General features: G+C 51.5%; 1 protein-coding gene across 18 annotated transcripts in view; it reads left to right on the forward strand.

Moving 5' to 3' along the window:
• The first annotated feature begins 15,277 nt into the window (after window positions 1-15,277).
• The window catches only part of COL13A1 (collagen type XIII alpha 1 chain), a 153,552-nt gene continuing 147,650 nt past the window's right edge, over window positions 15,278-21,179 (forward strand). For 13 of the 18 annotated variants that reach the window (XM_069572476.1, XM_069572479.1, XM_069572475.1 and 10 more), the window contains exon 1: window positions 15,287-16,150. Coding sequence is in view for 1 of the 18 variants with exons in the window: in XM_069572474.1 (XP_069428575.1) it covers window positions 15,857-16,150 (294 nt within the window). In the remaining 17 variants the exon portion in view is untranslated. Of the gene's footprint in view, window positions 16,151-21,179 lie in introns of all 18 variants that reach the window. The other 5 variants (XM_069572480.1, XM_069572490.1, XM_069572487.1 and 2 more) reach the window with 4 other exon arrangements.

A 21,179-nucleotide genomic window follows, 5' to 3' on the forward strand; every position in this document is an offset into this window, starting at 1 on the left:
ACAGGCCCGTCTACCCTGAGTGTCACGAGAAAAGGTGGAGGGCAGCTCCCCTCAGAGTGCCTGGAAGACTTCCTTTCAGAGATCCAGTGTTCCTGGGTATCTGGGAGGATGCTCGACGTACAGAGCTATTTCAGAGTTCTGTGGCCTGGCAAGAGGGATAGAATTCCATCGCTGGGCAGCTGTGTGCCTGCACCTCCAGGCACCCGGTGGATGGAGCTCTGGACTCAGAGTGGGGCGGAGGGGGAAGAGAGGAGCTTAGATGCAACCACTGAAATGCCCGTCTTGAATTTCCCTGCCTTGGTAGCCACGTGGATGATGGCAAGGAGTCAGGTGTGTGCTAAGTTAAGAGTTCAGAGAGGGACTTGGGTCTTTTCATCAAGAGTCTCCCTCCTACTATACAGCTTTTAACCTTGTATAGTGAATGTTGGGACCACCCTGATCCCCCTCTAGGACAGAGGCACGGGTTCCCCAGTCAGAGGAGTGTTGCTACTGATGGCTCACACATAGCTAAAGGGAATAGCCCCACCCCAAATCACTCTCCCTCCCTGGGGAACAGTACTGAGCTAGTGAAATCCCAGGGCTAGAGCAGGAGTGGAGGTACAGAGACCAATCCCCCTCAATCCAGGGCAGCTCTGCAGGGCATCCCCACTCCCAGCTCTCCATGGAGTTGACAGAGACCTCTTACTACAGCAGACCTCTTACTATAGTACCTAAACGTCTGCCTCTGTCCCTCTGCCCTGGGTCTCTGGTACCCCCTGCATGCAAATCTCTTTCTCAAAGCCTGTCTCCTTGGAGATCCCACCCAACAAACGACACTAGTGGAGATAGGTAGCTGTCTATATGACAGGATATTAGAAGCCTGATCCCAATTACTTCTTTTCCTGAGTGTATATTAATAATGCTGAAAAAGAAATGGAGGTGAAAAGCACAGACAACTGGTTTGTGTTTTATTTAAACGAAGAATTTTTGTTGTTGTTGTTAGGGAAGCAATGATGATTTCTTGTGATTTGAGTTTAGAAATTTGAGTCCTTTGAGTCCTTTCTATGTACTGGGTAGCTCATGCCCTCCAAGACCCAGTGTGGCAGCCTCAGTCCTTTCTGCAGATCAGACAAGGGAGCCTTGGAGCTGCGTAGTGACTTATTGGGCAAAGAGCAGGTGGATAGCCTTCATGGCTTCTGGCTTCAGATTCACAACCTTCCTCACTGTGTCCCAGACCAGCGAATTCATGTCAGAGATTCTGGAGCACGTGCTTGGATGGGACAGAGTGGCTGATGTGGAAGGAAGTCCTTAGGCTAGGAAACAGAAGACTTCCTTCTAGTCCTGGCTCTGCCGTTTACTTTCTGAGTGGCCTTGGGCCAGTATGTTCACCTGGTGCATCCTCAGTATGGGGCCACCAAAGTGCTTCTTCAGATGCTGAGTCTGACTCTATCGCCCTTTCCTTCCCCAGAGAGTGTTCCCAACCCAGGGATCAAGCCCAGGTCTTCTGCCCCCACTTAGCCATTTGGGAAGCCCTACCACTGTGCTTAAAGTTTTCAACATTCAGAAAACTAAGATCATGGCATCTGGTCCCATCACTTCATGGCAAATAGATGGGGAAACAGTTGAAACAGAGTCAGACTTTATGTTTTTGGGCTCCAAAATCACTGCAGAGGGTGATTGCAGCCATGAAATTAAAAGATGCTTACTCCTTGGAAGGAAAGTTATGACCAACCTAGATAGCATATTAAAAAGCAGAGACATTACTTTGCCAACAAAGGTCCATTTTAGTCAAGGCTGTGATTTTTCCAGTAGTCATGAATGGATGTGAGAGTTGGACTATAAAGAAAGCTAAGCACCAAAGAATTGATGCTTTTGAACTGTGGTGTTGGAGAAGACTCTTGAGAGTCCCGTGAACTGCACGGAGATCCAACCAGTCCATCCTAAAGGAGATCAGTCTTGGGTGTTCATTGGAAGGACTGATGCTGAAGCTGAAACTCCAGTACTTTGGCCACCTCATGTGAAGAGCTGACACATTGGAAAAGACCCTGGTGCTGGGAGGGATTGGGGGCAGGAGGAGAAGGGGACGACAGAGGATGAGATGGCTGGATGGCATCACCGACTCGATGGACATGAGTTTGGGTGAGCTCCGGGAGTCGGTGATGGTTAGGGAGGCCTGGTGTGCTGCAATTCATGGGGTCGCGAAGAGTCGGACACAACTGAGCGACTGAACTGAACTGACCAATGTGCAGCCTACTATGATGATGATGAAAGTAGCTCAGTCGTGTCTGACTCTTTGCGACCCCTTGGACTATATAGTCCATGGAATTCTCCAGGCCAGAATACTGGAATGGGTAGCCTTTCCCTTCTCCAGGGCATTTTCCCAACCCAGGGATCGACCCCAGGTCTCCCACATTGCAGGCGGATTCTTTACCAGCTGAGCCACAAGGGAAGCCTACCATAGATACTGGTTAACAGGTGCAGTGGTGCTGGCAGCCTGCAGGGGGCACCACCGAGAAGAAAAATAGAACAAGGGAGGAGTGAGACACCCCTCCCAAACCCCACATTTCCTCTGTTGAACACCCCCATCCCCCATCTCCCTTAGGCTCCCAGGGGCACTGGAATGGATGCTCCTGAAGCCTTGGGAGCCTCCAGCAAAACAAAAACCACCACATCAGGGTGGAGCCCAGAGCTGGAAACTTCTGGGTCTTGTAAAAGGCTTCGTTTATCTTAGTTCTCTTTGGCCCAGGGAGACGACAGGAGACTGTTTTACTTTCTTTTTTTTTTTTAAGGAAAAGTTTCCATTATGGAAATGGCACGTGTTTATTTTTAGAAATCCAGCCACTGGGATCTATAACTTCTGTGGGAAGGAGGCGGCTCAGGGGCCAATGCTGACCCTCCTATATTAAAGGTGGGTCTGAGTTTCTTTAGACCCTGGGTTCCTCCCTCCTAGGCCTCTTTCATTTTGTTAGCAGAGCAGGAAACTTGCTCATAGACGAGAAAGAGAGTGACAAAAGATTGAAGTCCAGGGATTACAAGAGCGATAGCGTCAAAAAAACTGGCTGACCTTCATTGAATGCTTACTGTATGCCAGGCACTGGGCTATGTGCTTCATACCTTGAATAATTCACTCCCCATAACACTGAGAAATAGGAATTATTACCTGTACTTTACATGGGAGAAAAAAATCTAGTCTCAGAGAAGTAGTAACCAGCACAGAATGGTGAAGTAAGAATCACACACAGGTTTGTCTGACCCCAACACTACTCGGACAGTCTATGTCTGAACAAAAGCAGAGGGCTGCATGCTCACTACCACAGGTAAGGGCTCTCTGTTGGGGAAAAGGAGTTGAACCCCAAGGAAGAGGCAGGCACTTCTAAATAACCCAGCTCACCTCGATCAGGGCTCCTCCCCCAGTGGAGGTGGCAGGACCAGGCAGCTCCCTAAAACAGGTGGCTTCTTCCATGGGACCCACAGAAGTTCACTGCCTCTCCCACTGGCCCCAGGCCCTCCTTCTGGAAAACGCTTTTGTGGGTAGAAGGGGATGACAGAGGAGGACTTCAGGGAAGGGACTGGATCAGAAGCATTGCTGAGGATGGAGTTTTCACCCTGATCATACTTCCCATTGTGCTATGATAAGTTAGAGGGTGGGACCTGGTGCCAGGCTGCCTGGCTTCCCACTCTGACTATTGTGGGAGGTTTTTTGGCTGTACTTTGAGGCTTATGGGATTTTGGTTCCTCAACCAGGGGTTGAACCCAAGCCCTCGACAGTAAGGGCAGGCAGTCTTAACTACTGGGCTGACAGGGAATTCCTCCACCCTGCCTTTGTAACGGTGCAGCTTTGGGTGAGTCATATAACCTTTTCTCTCTGAGTTTTCTCGTTTGTTTAATGGGGAGTAGAAATACCTGGGCTTCTCTGATAGCTCAGCTGGTAAAGAATCTGCCTACAAATGCAAGAGACCCCAGTTCGATTCCCGGGTCAGGAAGATCCCCTGGAGAAGGGATGGGCTGCTACCCACTTCAGTATTCTTGGGCTTTCCTGATGGCTCAGATGGTAGAGAATCCGCCTGCAATGTGGGAGACCTGGGTTCGATCCCTGGGTTGGAAAGATTGCCTGGAGGAGGGCATGGCAACCCACTCCAATATTTTTGCTTGGAGAATCCCCATGGACAGAGAAGTCTGGTGGGCTACAGTCCATGGGGTCACAAAGAGTCAGACACGACTGAGCGACTAAGAACAGCCCATCACAGAAATGCCTATAGTTGCAATGATTTCATCATGTGAGATGATGTATGGAAAACACTTACAATGGTTCCTGGCACACAGTCAGTGCTTAACAAAAATTAGCTGCTATTATTCTCCAAGTAGATGACAATGAATAAACAGTCACATATAAACAAAGTATAAATGATCAGACAGGAGGTAAAGTCCTTTTCTGTTTGTTGTCCCACCTCAAGTTCATCTTGCCTGACCTCTGGAGACTCTTGGAATTCTCCAAAGGACCTGATGGGGTTGGAGACCCTGGGGTTTCTGTTCCAGGAGGTCCTAAAGCACTTCTGATGTCCAGCATGGTACCATCTGGGACTCTTCTATTCAGGTTCAACTAGAATTTATTTAGCTAAGAAAAACCGCCTAATGTTCTGGAAGAACTTGTTCTTCCTCCCCACCTAATCCTTTCTTGGGTCTTCTGGGTCCATGCCTCTACGGTATGTACCCAGATTAGATCGGTAACACCTTAGCATCTTGAGTGACTTAGCATCCAGCACAGCATCCTCAGCAGCAGCGCCACGATGGGTACTGCCCTCATCACCGTGTCATTCCCATTCAGGTCACCATCAAATCTGAACCATCATCACCACCACCTCCGTTTCTGGCAGCACCGCTGCACCACCGTAACCACCCCCATCACTGCTGCTGTCTTCACAATCTTCATTTCCATCTCATCACTGTCAAGCTTCTTCTCACGTGATCACCTTTACTCTTCCATGATCGCCTTCTTCTCGGAGGCAGTCAGGACCCTTTGGTAGCAAAAACTCAAGTCAACTAACTTACCCAGAAAGGGCAAAGCCTTCTTATGGGTGACTATTCCCAAGGGACTCAAACACCGAAGGATGCTCCATCTCTCATCTCCACTTCTTCCTGCTATTCATTTAATTTTCTTCTGGAGACAGACCTCTGTCCATGTGATCCAGGGATTTGCATCCTGGCTTCTCAGTGACCCTGAAGCAAAATAATTTTTGTTGCTAAAGCTCAGATTGAAAATTCCCACGGAAGGTCCCTGATTGGTTCAGTTTGGTTACCTTTGGGGCCAATTACAATGGCTAGAACTGTGTGTTCTTGTGATTAGCCCAGACTGGTCACGTGCCAAACACAGGTATGGCAACTGGGAGAAATGTGGTGAGCAGGTGGATAATTTAGTTTGCAGCCACATCCACCTGCCCCGCCTACCACCACCACCTCCACCACCATCACTACCATTCCTACCAAATCACCCTCATCCTGAGAATTATAATGTACAAGTCCTAAGCTTCAAATTCCTGAATTTGGAATTTCAACAAATTGGAATTTGATGAAGTCTCCAGCCCTTCAGGAATTTTCCATCTCTGGAAAACAAGAAAGTTGGCATGTTCAAGGAGCTGGACTCCTAGTCCTTGGCCGTGGGATGGAGCAAAGAGGAGAGTTGTGGGGACAAATTCCAGCACCTCCGCAGCCCCGGCGCTAATCCCCGGGCAGGCCCAGCATAGCAGCAGCGTGTGTCTAGCCCAGAGAGGGTACCATTCCTTCAAATGCACAAAATTCCCACCCCAGTCAGAAGCTGTGCTTGCAGGAGCTCTCAGCATGTCTGCCCCCCTTCTCTGGGGGGATGGGGCTTGCTTTTGGATCCAGGCCTCCTGCTCCTGCTCCATCTCCAAGCAAACATCTGTTTCCAGATGTTGTCCCCGAGCCATATAAAGCCAAAGGAAGACTCAAGTTAATATATCTACAGCAGACCCGACTGTCAGCGGCAAGCCAGTGTCGGGAATGGATCACTCAAGGAAAGCAAGAGCCCTCATTTCCTGGTGGGACATATAGGAAAGACAAACAGGGCATTTCCCCCGCAATGTTTAGAAATGACCTTAACAAAGCAACAGGCTTAAGGAAAAGGAGAAAGAAAAAGAAGGCCTTTGTAATGAAGTTTACAGGAACAAATGTTCCAGGTGGTTCTGGTTTCATAGCTACTGCTGGCTGAGGAACAAGAGGGAGTGAAGCTCTGTGGGGAGGGCAAAACGTCCTCTGGATTTACTGGCCATCAACTGCAGCCCAGACTCTGGGCCAAACTTGAACCTGGGGGCTGTGCTATACCTGGTGGGGAAGAGACCTGGCCCAGATCCAGCACCGCCACTGCCTGCTGTGTGCCCTTGAACCACATTCTGACCTCTCTGTGCTCACTTTCTGCAGGAGTCATATACCACTGGAGCCTTGGGGGATTTATAAAGGTTCTTCTGGTCTAGGGATGGCGATACACTCTACTTCCAACCAGGAGAGCCGCTCCTAAGATGAGGCTGAGAGACAGAGGTCCGTGGTCAAGGCAAAGAGTTCCACAGCAGTGGGGGTGGGCAGCGAGCTGGGGATATGAGAGCACGCAGAGGCACAACACCCTAACTTGAAGTTCCCAGATGCTGGTAAACAGGGATCTGCTTCAGTAAACTAATTGTGCTCTTCATTACTCGTCTGTCATCAACCAGAAACATCTGTCTCTTAACCCACAGTTGCCTGCCTTTCTGACAGCTTCCCCACCCCCCACCCCATCAGGGAGAGCTCTAGTCCTGGGCTTCTTCTCCGAGCACATGCTTGGGGCGCCCTTCCACCATCCCCGCACTGAGGCCCAGATTCCAAGCCCTGTTTCCATGGGCTGACAGCTCAGAGGGGCTGCGTCTCACTCTCACCCCTCAACTGATTGTTCTTCCTCCAAAAAGCAGCAAGTAGGGCCCTAATGGATGCATTTGCTCGAGCCTTCTGACGTCTGGCTGCAGCATGATCATTCACCATCATCTCTTTTGGATTTTGTACTTTATTAGAGTTTTGCACACATGATCTCATTTGAGTCTCTCGGTGCTCCTCTGAGTAGGAATTAATATTCTCTTATCCCAGGCAGGAGGCTGAGATCCAGAGCAGTGAAGATACTTACTGAAAGGCACACAGTTTGCAGATGGAGAAGCCAGGACACAGCATTTCTGGATTTCAAAGATGGTGCTTTGTTTCAGCTCAAACCTGAGTCAGCAAATTGGTTTCACCCCTTCAAGCACTAACCTCATTAGACTGATAATAGCTTTCTGCTTTGAGAGGCATAAGCAGAGTGGTTGTGTGTGTGTGAGTGTGTGTGTGAGTGTGTGTGTGTGTGAGTGTGTGTGTTAGGAGTGGTGTTCTACAGTTGATTAGTCATGTCTTCCAGTGACGTGGGAATGGGAATGTTGGTATGTATGCCAAACGTGACCAGATCATGCCACCTGAGAAGAAAGGAATGGAAGGGACAGATGATTAGGGTTGTTGGGGGTCAGGTGGTCACATGATGTATCTCTGGCAAGGGCTTACCGCAAAAGTTTGGAACATGGGCTCTGTTACCCCAGTCCTCTCCTCTGTCTGGATCTTACCATGTTTGAGGCACCTGTTCAGTACTCACCTCTTCCAGGAAGGCTTCCTGCACCCTCACCCAACTCTAACTCCCCACCTTTCTTTCCTTCTCCAACTCCTGAGTCATCTGCGTGTGTTTGGCCTTCAGTTCATTCTGCTGGGCCCTGCTGTTCTCTTTCCTATGTATGTAACTCCCTACAAAGGCCCTACGGTCCTATTTTTACCAGGAGCTCAACAGTAGATGTGGACTGCTGATGGATCAATGACCTACACCATCCCTCCTCTCAGCTGCAGGAAGCCAGGGCTTGGGAGGAGGTGTGAACTCTTGTTTGGTCTTTGTCATACGTCCCCAGTCTCTGCAGCTATCCTCATGGCACTGATGGGCTGTGTTGAGTACTGACACGGCACTCAACACGTACCATCTCATCCAGTCCTCACTACAGGAGATAGGAATTTTTCTCCCCATAGTTCAGATTTTAAAAGTAGGTGCAGATTGGCTACACAGTTTGCCCAAGATCACACAACCAGTTAACAGTGGAGCCAACACCTGAAACCACTCAGAACAGCCTCCAAATGACAGGAAATGAGTCTCAGAGCTGTCCATGTCTGACCTTGAAATGAGGCCAGGTAGAGTTCTGCTGAATTATTCTTGATCCTCCTGAGACCAGAGGGATGTGGGCTGTTTGGAGCCTCCAGATGTTCCTGCAAGAGGTCATCAGGAGAAAGCTGGGAAGGATCTGGGCAGTAGACTGGACAGTTGGTCATGGCCCTGGCTAACCACAATATTCCCCAAATCTGACTTTTTAGAGTCAAGTGATCCTATGGACAGGTCCACTAGCCCACTGTACTAGGCATTCTTCTCAGGTTGGGGTAGATAGCTACATCTGTGGACTCCACCTGGAACCAGGTTCATAGGTAGGTCCCTCCCCCACAAAAATCTGGGCTTCCCCGTGTGACTTGTTTTGGCCAGTGTCACACAAGGGGAGGTGTCCTAAGCACTTGCCACCAGGACTTGGTATCTTGGAATTTCCCTTTGAAAGCCGGCCACCATGCTGACAAAAGCTCAAGATACACCATGAGATGTTGAGAGGCCACTCTAGGTGGGGGACAGGGGGACAAGAGGCCATCTGGAATGTTCCAATCTCAGCTGAGCCCCCAGCCAAGTTTCCCCAATGCAGCCTCATGCGTGACCTCAGCTGTGTTACTTGGAACAGAAGAACCACTCCACTGAGCCCTGTCAACTCACAGTATTATGAGAAATAACAAATCATTCTGTTAAGAAACTAAGAGTTGGGTCCATCTATGATACTGCTACAGACGCCTGAAATACTGTCCCTGGTTACTGCCCAATGACTCCTAGACACAGTTGGGGTCTGGATCATTTAGAAGCATGCACCTGATCTCATATACACATCTTGACCAAAGCAGATTGCTTATGGGCAATTTAGCACACACCCATTCTTGGCACAAGTATGAGTGCACATCCTCATCCACACTCACTGGCGGTACCTTAGAGACAGCCCAGCCGTACTGTGGGCATCTCCATTCATCCACAACATTTGCACTCCTCTGCATGTCCACGCTTATACGTGTGTGCAGAAATGTGCATGATCTGTGTACCAAAGCACAAGAGTACATACACACAGGTTGAGGGAGCTGGGGGGAGGGGGTCACACCCACACACACATGCACACAATCACTCATGGCCTGAAACTGTAAGTCTCTGAACTCCTCTAAGAACCTGCAGCCTGCTGAACAGGGTCCCCCAGCGTTTTCATCAGTGTAGCCTCCACACTTGGCTCTGCTCTCTTCTTAATGAGAGAGTTTGTTTTGGCCCCAGTTAACAAGGCTCCCAGGGCCTCCTGGGCAGGCTGGCCCTCCCCCGCACATCTGCAGCCCCTGCTCCTCGACCCCCATCCCCAGCTCTGCAGAGTCACAGCCAGGGAGCTGATTGGCGTGGTTGCGTGGGAAGGAAGTGGGGACTCAGGAAAAGGCATTTCCAAATGTTCGATCTTCAGCTCCAAGCAGGGGCTTCAGACTGAACCCCAAAACACTCTCCCCCGAGACATGGCATGCTACTGTCCTCTAACCTGAGGCAAACTAATTTAATCTCAGAGCCTGTAGAAGGGCAAGATCGAGGGCTTGAGCCCAAGAGAATGCCTGCATTTCTCACCTTATTTCTACCCTGGGACTGGCCTTGGTGCATTCTCTTTGGGATCCCTATCTGGTGCAGGTCAGTACCTCCCAACACCCTGCACAGGGGTACAGCCCTTTCACTGGCTCCCCTTTGTCTTTAGGGGACTATCCTGCTCAGCCCCTGACCACCTCTTCAGCACTTTACACTCCACTCCACTCCTCCCCTTTACACTCCGCATTTCAGCCACAGTGAACCACTGACAACTGCCTCAATTTCTCCACCATGCTCTTTTTCCACTTCAGGCTTTTGCACAGGCAGCTCCCTCCATTTGGCATGCCCTCTCTACACCCCTTGACCTGACTAAGTATGCTTATCCTTCAGGTCTCATCTCCCAAGCATCCTCTCTATCCTGCTTGGTAGCACTTATCCCTGTTGGCCTCCACCACTAGTCCGCTGTGCTCGCCACTGTGTCCTCAACTCCAGCAGGGCCTGGCACTAGAAAGTGCTCCCTACATTTTTACTGAATGGATGAACGTTTGAGTTAGGAAGGCCCTTATACATCCCAGTTTTCCTTTCCCTTCTTTGCTCATCAATTTCTAAATCTTACATAAGAGGAAGATGCGCAGGTTAATATAGCTGGGAGAAAGCAAGAAGTAGAATCCATCCATCCATCCACTCTTCCATTCACCCATTCATTCATTCAGACCACCATTTCTTGGGTATCTACACCATGCCTAGTGCAGAGCATACAGAGATGAATACAGTCACCCTGCTTTCCAGAAACTCGCGGCCTAGGGGAGGGAACAGACAGACACAGGTCATAGTTAGGACATCGTTTAAGCTACACAAGACAGGCCAGTGGCTCAAATGGGGTAAGTTACTTCACTCGTGTGAGAGTCTAGGCTTCTCTGACAACTCAACTCCACAAAGTCACAAGGGGCCCAGATTCCTTCTGTCTTGTTGCTCACTACATGCAGGAGTTGGAAGCAGAGCCGAGAAACAGGGCTGCGATGCCAGTGACCATAAGGCCTGGGAGAGAAATAAGGAAGAGTCTACGATGCCTGGAGGAGATTCTGGAAGGTCCCCCAGAGCTGGCTTCCTTGGGTGAGGTTTCCCAGTTGGGGCTACTGTGTGGGAGAGTTGGACCTGTTTAAAGGACTAGGCGTGGGGGAGGCAGTGGAGCAGAGAAATCCAAAAGGAAGAACAGATTGGAAAGAAACTAAGCAGGTGCAATCTACAGGACCTGATCCCACCTGACCTGCCTCTTGAGAAATCTGTATGCAGGACAAGAAGCAACAGTTAGAACTGGACATGGAACAACAGACTGGTTCCAAATAGGAAAAGGAGTACATCAAGGCTGTATATTGTCATCCTGCTTATTTAACTTCTATGCAGAGTACATCATGAGAAACGCTGGACTAGAAGAAACATAAGCTGGAATCAAGATTGCTGGGAGAAATATCAATAACCTAAGATATGCAGATGACACCACCCTTATGGCAGAAAGTGAAGAGGAACTCAAAAGCCTCTTGATGAAAGTGAAAGTGGAGAGTGAAAAAGTTGGCTTAAAGCTCAGCGTTGAAAACGAAGATCATGGCATCCAGTCCCATCACTTCATGGGAAATAGATGGGGAAACAGTGGAAACAGTGTCAGATTTTATTTTGGGGGGGCTCCAAAATCACTGCAGATGGTGACTGCAGCCATGAAATTAAAAGACGCTTACTCCTTGGAAGAAAAGTTATGACCAACCTAGATAGCATGTTCAAAAGTAGAGACATTACTTTGCCGACTAAGGTCCGTCTAGTCAAGGCTATGGTTTTTCCTGTGGTCATGTATGGATGTGAGAGTTGGACTGTGAAGAAGACTGAGCGCCAAAGAATTGATGCTTTTGAACTGTGGTGTTGGAGAAGACTCTTGAGAGTCCCTTGGACTGCAAGGAGATCCAACCAGTCCATTCTGAAGGAGATCAACCCTGGGATTTCTTTGGAAGGAATGATGCTGAAGCTGAAACTCCAGTACTTTGGCCACCTCATGCGAAGAGTTGACTCATTGGAAAAGACTCTGATGCTGGGCGGGATTGGAGGCAGGAGGAGAAGGGGACGACCGAGGATGAGATGGCTGGATGGCATCACGGACTCGATGGACGTGAGTCTGAGTGAACTCCGGGAGATGGTGATGAACAGGGAGGCCTGGCGTGCTGCGATTCATGGGGTCGCAAAGAGTCGGACACGACTGAACGACTGAACTGAACTGAACTGAACTGAAAATGGAGTGAACCCCTCTCTGTGGCTCTAGGTTCTTTTGCTTGCAAAAGAAGAAACCCAACTCAAACAGGTTTGAGCAAAAATGAGTCCTGTAACTGAAGAGTGCAGGCACAGATGAGCTTAAGCACAGTTTGGTCACTGAGTTTAAATAAAGCCTTCAGAAATTGGCCTCTCTCCACCTCTGCTTGCCTCCTGTGTTGGTTTCATTCTCAGGCAAGATCTTTAAGAACAGAGGGAATATACCCCCTGTGGTTCAGTTCAGTTCAGTCATTCAGTCATGTCCAGCTCTTTGTGACCCCATGAACTGCAGCACGGCAGGCTTCCCTGTCCATAACCAACTCCCAGAGCTTGCTCAAACACATGTCCATCAAGTTGGTGATGCCATCCAACCATCTCATCCTCTGTCATCACCTTCTCCTCCTGCCTTTAATCTTTCCCAGCATCAGGGTCTTTTTCAATGAGTCAGTTCTTCACATCAAGTGGCCAAAGTATCGGAGTTTCATCTTCAGCATCAGTCCTTCCAATGAATATTCAGGACTGATTTCCTTTAGGATGCACTTGTTTGATCTCTTTGCAGTCCAAAGGACTCTCAAGAGTCTTCTCCAACACCGGAGTCCAGAAGCATCAATTCTTCGGCACTCAGCTTTCTTTATGGTCCAACTTTCACATCCATACATGACTACTGGAAAAACCATATCTTTGACCAGATGGACCTTTGTCGGCAAAATAATGTCTCTGCTTTCTAATATGCTATCTAGGTTGGTCATAGGACCTTTGTTGGCAAAGTAATGCCTCTGCTTTTTAATGTGCTGTCTAGGTTGCTGTCTAGGTTGGTCAGCCCCCTGTGGTAGCTGATAGTCTTTCAGAAAGCCCTTTGCAAAGAAATAGCATTCCTTTCCCAATCATTCCAGCCTGATTCTCCTTAGTCTGAACTTGGCCACAAGCCCATCTCAGGCCCAAACCCTGTAGCCAAGGGAGATGGAGATGCTAATTGGTCAGATTAGCTCACATACCCTAGAGACAGGAATGGGGTCAACGCTGCCAGAGCCAAAGGGACTCAGCTTGGCATCATTGGCAGGATTTTAGGGTACAGAAAACGGGTGAAGGATGGACTTCCTGGCAGAGGGAACTACAAGAGCTAATACGTGGAAGCAGAAAAACACAGAAAATACTTTAGGAAGTGAAGCTTGTATGCACAGGGACATTTTTTTCTTAGCTCTCCATTCTGGTACCCAGAGTATCTGTTTTTATCTTGGAGTGTAATAATGACCACAGATTAAACTCAAACTCTTTGCGCTGGCACTGAAAGTCTATCTTCTTGCTCCAAACAAGAAATCCTATTTTCTAGAGAGGTTGATTAACTCCAACATTGACAGAACATTGATCCAACGTTGACAGAGAATTCCCAAGTTTCTCTGACACCAGAGTCCCCCGGGATGCCTCAGGGTTCATACAGGTCATTTCTGAATGCAGGGGTCAGGCTAGGACCCTCCCCCTTCAGCTCCCAATCACAGAGGATGCCCCAGCCCCCAAATCTTTTAGATTTCACTGCCTTGGCATTCCTGAGGGCCCCTAAAGTCTTGAAAGGGAAAACATCAGCTTGTGGAATAAGAAAGGGAAGAAACTACTCTCCTAGTTCCCTTCCTTCGTGTTCCTTACCCTTTCAGGGGTTGGGAGGTTGGGGGATGTGAAGAGGGAACCAAATCTACATTCCTGGATCCCCTGGCATATACCTCTCAGTGCAGAAATTCTTTAGCGCCCCCTGGTGGTCACTAACACTAATGGTTTCTCTCAGGGTTTATTCTGAGCAGCCCAATTGAGACATCCATCACGGGGTAAGGAAACAGGCACACTTACCCCATATCCCATATTAAGGAAATGCTAGAGCTGGAATGGACCCAGAGCTCCTGGCCACCAGTCCTTTCTGCAGCATCACTTTCTATCTGCGGCATCACTTTCTATCCCTGTAGTCCTCCCTAGTGGCTAACTGACCTGGCAGGCAATGATATAACATTTATTATTTATGATGTAAGTACTTTATTACTATGTTGCTCTATCAAATACACCTGCCACACTTTGAGGTGTGCCATGATACTGGATTATATGTTAACATTGATCAAGTCAATATATAAAATGTGCAGTTGGCAACGCTGTCACTCTAAAATGGAATCGCAGAAATGCTCCTCTCACCATACCCACTACCCACCTGTTTTACATTTCAGGAACCAGTCTTTTATCCCCCATCCCTTCTCGATGTTCCTGGGAAGTAAGCTTTCTCTGTAAACTCAATCCCACCTCCTCTTCATTCACAGGAATGTCAAGAGGTGCAAGAAGATAAAGTCTCTCTGGGATACAAACGTTACTTAAAATGGGAGAGGTGGCAAGAGAAGAGAGGAAACTACAAAATAGCCTTCAGGCAGCTTTCTCTACTGGATCATAGGAAATGATAGCGGAAGGGAGCCAAGGAGAGAATGGCTCACCTTTAATGGCTGCACTGGTTGGGGCAGGCTGGGCTGTCAGCAAAGGGCTGGAATGAGTCTCAGATCTACAGCAGACAAAAAGAGGAGGGGTCAGGACTGGCAGCGGGGAGGATTGACTGGCCAATTGGATACCCTGAAATAACCCTCTGCTCAGCTTGTATTCACCTGTGTCCTGAACCACGAGTCCTGGTCCTGAAAGAGAGACAAGGGTACCAGTCTGCTGCCCCACCCCCACCCCAGAGGGTTGGCTTTTCACCCCAGAATAAAGCTGGGATTGGTGAAGTGAGCCCCACCAAAGGCGCTGGGGCGGCTGGAGGCGCAGAGTCGGAGGTGGAGCTGGTTTGGGGAGGAAGAGAGGGGATGAGACATGTCAGGGGGTGCTCAGCAGCAGCTCAAGAGAATCAGACAGTCCTGCTCAGGAGGCAGACATCCATCTAGATCCCTGACAGTAACTCCACTGGGTTCCTTGGAGGATCACAAAGACTGGCTATGCCGACTTGTCAGAAAGCAGAGTGATGTCTGGACCCGTGACTTAGCAGGAAGGTAAAGAGGACCCTAGTGTGGATTGGGAGAAAGGGAGAGAAGCAACCCCCAGCTCCACTCCACACCCCCTTCCTGCCTATAAATAATCCCAAGTGTCACTTCAAAGGGGACAGGGAGCGCGGGAGAGGGGCTCCCGTGGCCGGTGGGTTGGGGCAGCGGGCGGCGCACACCACGCCCCCCACCCCGGGCGAGTTTGCATAAATAAACAAATCCAAGCCGTCGGCCCCGCAGGAGGGGGAGGAGGAGAGGAGAGGAGGAGAGGGGAGGGGGGCGGGAGAGATTAGTTTGGGAAGTAGCACGGATTGCTCATCCGATCCGTGCAGCCGCTGCTAGTGTGTCAAGTTACAGAGGCGCCGGAATCGGCCCCAGCGCTCCTCGGCAGCGGCCACGACCCACCTCTGCCCATGGGGCCCTCCATGTGCACCCCTTCGCCCCGGGACTGAAACTGGCTCGCCCGGGCGACGGGAAACACCAAGAAGGACAGACATTGCTGAACCAACTCCGGACTGCAGATACTTGAAGGGAAAGACGGGGCAGAAAAGAGAGCCGGCCAGATTTCCCTAACTTTCCTGGACTTGGAACGTTCTTCGAAGCAACTTTTTTTTCACCTGGGTGTACCCCCCCCCCCGATTACTGCTGGTTGTTTTTTTTTTTTTCTCCCCCCGTTCCCCCTCCAGCTGCTATTTTTTCCATCCTCTTTGCCGAGAGCAAAGGAAAGGGACATTTTTCCAGCGACACAAGCCTTTTCCCTACTGCCCCGGAGCTTGAGATCGCGCTTTGGGGCAGCGGCTCTCGCCTTTATTTATTCTATTTATTTATTTATTGGTTCTCAAGACGCGAGGGGATGGTAGCGGAGCGCTCCCGCAAAGCGACAGCTGCCGGTGCCCGCGGCCCTGGGGAGCTGGGCGCACCCGGGACAGTGGCGCTGGCGGTGGCGCCGGCGGAGCGCTGCGCGCGGCTGCCTAGCCCGGGGTCGTGCGGGCTGCTGGCGCTGGCCCTCTGCTCGCTGGCGCTCAGCCTGCTCGCCCACTTTCGGACGGTCGAGCTGCAGGCCCGGGTGCTGCGCCTGGAAGCGGAGCGTGGGGAGCAGCAAATGGAGCCGGCTATTTTGGGACGAGTCAACCAACTGCTGGATGAGGTCTGTGCTCTTTGTTGCTTCCTTTTATTCCTTCCCCGCGGCGCCCCCTCGCGCAGCCTCCAAACTTTGGACCAGCCGGTGCCCGTGGGCTCGCTCTCTGCCGCGCGGCGAGCCCTGGCCTCGCCCCAGTTGTCTGCGGGAGGGATGGGGCCAGGGACGGACGCTGCCCTGCCAGCGGGCAGGAGGACCTCGGCGGCTAGCGCAGGACCCCTCGGCTCCCGCCTAGAGCAGGCGTCTCCCACGTTCCGCGCCGCAGGGAGCGTCCTGAGCGCGCGGGGCAGGTGGAGGAAGGCTAGGCGCGGAGGCGCGCAAAGGCGGCCAGGCTCCGTTTCTCCCTCCCGGCTCCTCGCCAGGGCAGTGTGAGAGCCGCCCAGCGCCCACGCGGCGGGACTTGAGCCCGGTGGCCCGGGGCCGAGGCTTGCTGGGCCCCCGCAGCCCTCCCCATCCATCCCTTGACGATCAGTGCTGCCTTTTATTGCCATATTCTGTTGGGAAGAGAGAGGGAGTGAGTTATCCCCGGGGCTGAGGGGGACAGCGAACAGGCCTTGCAGGACGTGGTGGGCTGGTCTCTGCCCAGACCGCTAGGGCCCAGGTGTTGGTGGTTTCGGTTATGCTGTCCTTGGCCACAAACAAGCCCTCACTGTCTTGTTCTGAAGCTGTGTTTCTTGTCCCAGGTCCCCTGGAATGGTCCCCAACATTTTGTGTCTGTGTGTCTTTCTGGGAAAAGGATGCTGAGTTTTCTCGCATTCCCCAAATGTCCTTGAACCTCAGTGTATTAGAAGCCACTAGTGTCTCTTACCCAGGACAATCCCGAGAATCATGAAGAGACCCACAGTCCACAGAAAGTAGGGACACACAGTCTGAGGGGTGCCATCCGACTAGCGATTGGCCAGGAGACCATTAGGCCAGGTGATGTCTGAGGATGTGGATAGCTCAGGAGACCCAGGGCCTCGTATGAGGGGAGGATCCACAGGTAAAGGCCGCGGCCGTCTGGGAAGAAGTCCTGGAGCAGGCTGGCCATGGACAGTTTCCGAGGGGAAGAACGGGGGGCGCATCTCTTACTTAGTAGGAGATGGTGTATCGAACAATGAAGAGCGGGAGGTAGAGCCCAGCAGGCTGGGCTTTTATCCCCACTCTGCTACTTAGAAGCTGTGCCACCTGAGGCAAACACTCTGATCCCCTGAGCTCCACTCTACCGTCACAAGGGTGGTGCTGATGGTAAACGTGAGAGCCCAGCTCTGACGGCAGCGGTGCCGTGGCCATACTGGCATGATGCCCCAGTACCCTACAGCCAGCATCTTCTCAGTGCCTCTACCAGGCAAAGGCTGGCACTTGCCGAAGCAGCTCTCCTGGGCAATCACGGAGAGCGAGGTCAGAGGGCCGGAGCAGAGCAAGTTTACTGATGCCAGAGGTGCACCCGTGACTGCTGCCGTTAGCTCATTCCCACGCCCTGCCAGGCCCCAGGGAAGCCGGAGGGCTCCGTCAAGCCACCCACGGTCCCCTGGGACTCCGGGGGAAGCCGGTGGACTCCGCAGTGCCGACAGACGGCCTTTGCTGGCTGGTTGGCTGTGCACAGGGGACTGCTGTGTGGAAGGGAGGATGTTGGGACGTGAAGGCTGCCTCAGGTATCCCTGGGGTCCTGGCTGCTGAGGGACAAACGCCTGACCCTGAGTGTCCTGCCCAGTTCCTCTCTCCATCATCTCCCCTTCCTGGCCCCTCCTGCTAGCCAGGGCGTGCCCCTACCCTTTCCTCAATCCTGGCTTCCTCCACTTAAGACTTAGCCAGGCCACGCCTCATGCTCCCAGGACCTTGGGGGTGACAGTGTGATCCACCAGGCTGAGCCTTCCTGTCTAAACTCTTACTGACTGTCAGACCCCCATTTTGAAGATGGGGGAACTAAGGCTCAGAGTGGGGCCGTAGATTCCCAGGGTCATGTGGCGAGATCCAAAACTAGAACAAGCTTCCAGGGACTCTGGCCCCAGTGCTCTCCCCAGTGTGTCTGCCACCTTCCGTCGTCCACTCTCACGTGCTTATTCCGAAAGTGAACCTGAGAGCCAGCTGTGGGTCAGGCATTGTGGTGGGGGGCACGATTCTGCCTTCCCGAACTTACAGGCAAGTAGGACACAGAGACGGGAGTGGACAGTGACCACGTCATGTGAAAAATGCTACGAGGATGGAAGTAGAGGAGGTCTAGGGCCCCTGATGGCAGTGGCTCCCTGGGAAAGTGATTTTTCAAGTGAAGACTTACAGGGTGATTAGGAGTTTTCCAGGCAAATGGGGATGAGTAGGGGGCAAAAGGAACAGCTTCTGGAAGCTGAAAACCAGAGAGAGAGACAGGTAGCTGAGGTCAAGAGGGGCCTTAGAGACACTTTGATCTTTGTACGAGCAATGGGGAGCCATGGAGGGGTCTTGAGGAAAGCAGTGATGTACACAGAAGGAGGTGAAGAGCCAGGTAGAGGAGGGATGCCAAATAAGAGGCTAGCACGGACCAGAGAGGACAGTGGCCTGGCCAGGGCCCTTGTGGAGACAGAGAAGAATGAATGGAAATGGCAGCCTCAGTGGTGGGAACTGAGGTCATAGCAGAGGGCACTGGGACAGAGGGAGGGAGCAGTCCTGTGCGGGGAGGGGCAGGTGACCTGGTCTAAATGGCGATGACCTCAGGAGCCCTCTCCCGGAGGGGCCTGCGGGTCAGTTGTTCTGGAAGGGACTCTCTCAAGGCTGCACTGTCCAGTACAGTAAGCACTAGTCACACGTGACTCATTAGACTTAAGTTAATTAAAATTAAATAAAATCTAAATGTAGTTCCCCAGTCACACTAAGCCATCTTTCATATAACTGCTTGATAGATACCTGAGTGGCCATCAGACAGGACAGTGCAGCCTTAGAACATGGATGTCACCACATAAAATTCCATGGGATGACTCTGTGCTTGGAGCAGGCAGAGTCTGGGCCAGCAAAGGTGTTCAGGAGCAACTCCACCCTTTCCCTCCTCCACCCTTTCCTCTCCTCGCTCTGTTCTCCTAGGTCAGAACAAAGAGCAGAGGTGAGGAGAAAGGTGAGAACTGGGGCCACCGGAAACTCCCAGGTGAATAGGACAGGGGAATGGTTTTGTTGCAGAATGAGTCTGTGAAATGGGCATGCAGAGGATTCCTGCCCACAGAGGCCCAAAGGCACCCCGTGTGCCAGGATTCCAGCTGGGCCTTGCCAGCCGTGTGGCCTTGCCAGCCGTGTGGCCTCAGGCACGCCCTCACCTCATATCCCTTTTCTGTGAAGCCCTGGCCCTGCCTTCCTCTTGGGGTTGCTGTGGGGCTCTCAGGAGATGGCAGGTGGAAAAATGCCCTGAAAGGTGCCACCACAACAGGTCACGAGTGCCTCTGGAGAGCTCCCTGGAGCACGGGGCAGCCAAAGGCAATCCGTCCCGGAGCCAGTGAGCCTGGGTCACTCCCTGAAGGATGGAGGAAGGGCCGTGGGCAGGGCCGTCCTGGGGAAGCACACAGCCTGAGCGATGGCCTGGAGGCAGCGGTCCAGGGCCGCATGCTCACCACCCATCCCAGTGGGGAAAGCAGCATACTGGGGGCGGAGGCCGTGTCTGGGAAACAGGAGGGAGAGGGGGGGCCAGGCTGAGGGGACTCCATAGGAGAGAAGCCTGTAGTGAGGTGAGGCAAGGGCAGATGTGAGCAGAGGCTGCGATCTGAGTGATCTGAGCTACTGGGAAGGGGGTGGGTCAGGGCCAGGAGAGGAGTGTGGGGGCGGGCGCCCGCTCAGGGGAGTTGGGAGTGTGGCTTCCAGACCGCAGCTCCAGCTCTTCCCCCATCAGCGCCTCTCTCCCGGTCTGGGACCCTTAATGAGCGCTCCAGCTGCCCGTTAGTTGATTTGCTTGCTGTGAAAAAAAAAAGGAATGTCCCAAATGGAGGAAATCAGATGTCACCTAGGGCTGGGCAGACAGTGTGCGATGACAGAGAAGAGGGTGGAATTTAAACTTGCCAAATCCATTTAGCAGGCTGAGGGGGAGCAAGGGGGTGTCAGCAGCCACCTTCAAGGTGGATGCTGAGGGAGGCCAGGCTGATTCCCCTTCCCCAACCATAAGAGTAACAGCAACTCTGATAGGAGGATACAATGGCCAGTGCCATGCACATTGTCTCTTTCCATCCTCATGACTTCCCCAAGGATTGACAGGCTTATTACCCCATTTTACAGATGAGAAGACTGATATCACTGTACCTCCATCCCACCATCTCTGATTCAGTCCTTTGGGTATTGATGGCATTTTCCACTCCAAGAATCCCCTGGGAGAGGAAGTAGTTGAAACTTCCAGGCTAAAATGTCAAGGAACCCCAGGCAGACTCTTTCATCCCTAAAAATAATAATAACAACCCTTACAAGAGGAAAGGCTCACATTTATAGAGTGTGTACAGGAGCCCCCTATTGAACTCTTTCCAGGGGCATTTGGAGGAGAGATCAAAGCAGTGGCTGAGAGATTAGGGCTCTGGATGGGGTCCTCTAGGAATGAAGTACTGAGATGAGACAGGAGCAGGGTCTTAAACAGAGAAGGTGTGTGTGGCATGACCTGTGTAGAGGGCCCTGCGTACATCCCAGGTACCTGGACCTCAGTTAATGGACAGACCTTAGATCCAGGTGTCCTCAGATATCGCCAGTGCTCCCCTGAGTCAGTCTTAAAACTACTCCTCTTTTCATGCTGTGAGTAAATGACTGGTCTTAAATGACTAGTTTTAATAGAAGAAAGACCCTCAGAGACCCTGAAGTCTAGTTCCCTCACTCTACTGATGAGAAAACAGGTCCACAGCTTCACACCAGGCGTCAGATGAGCCTGGAAGCAGGACCTCTGTCTCTGGTAGGCACCTCCTTCCTGGACAATAGTGTTTGTCTGGCCAAGTAGCTGCCAAGACAAGGCAAGCATGTGCTTCACTCTCCACTTCTTGGCCCTCAGCAGACATTATTAATCACTTGCCATACACTTTCTCACTGAGCTTGCAGACAGCCTTAGAATCCTCTTCAACACAGGAAACTA

Source organism: Ovis canadensis, chromosome 25 (genome assembly GCF_042477335.2).
Source record: "Ovis canadensis isolate MfBH-ARS-UI-01 breed Bighorn chromosome 25, ARS-UI_OviCan_v2, whole genome shotgun sequence".
NCBI classification, from domain to species: Eukaryota; Metazoa; Chordata; class Mammalia; order Artiodactyla; family Bovidae; genus Ovis; species Ovis canadensis.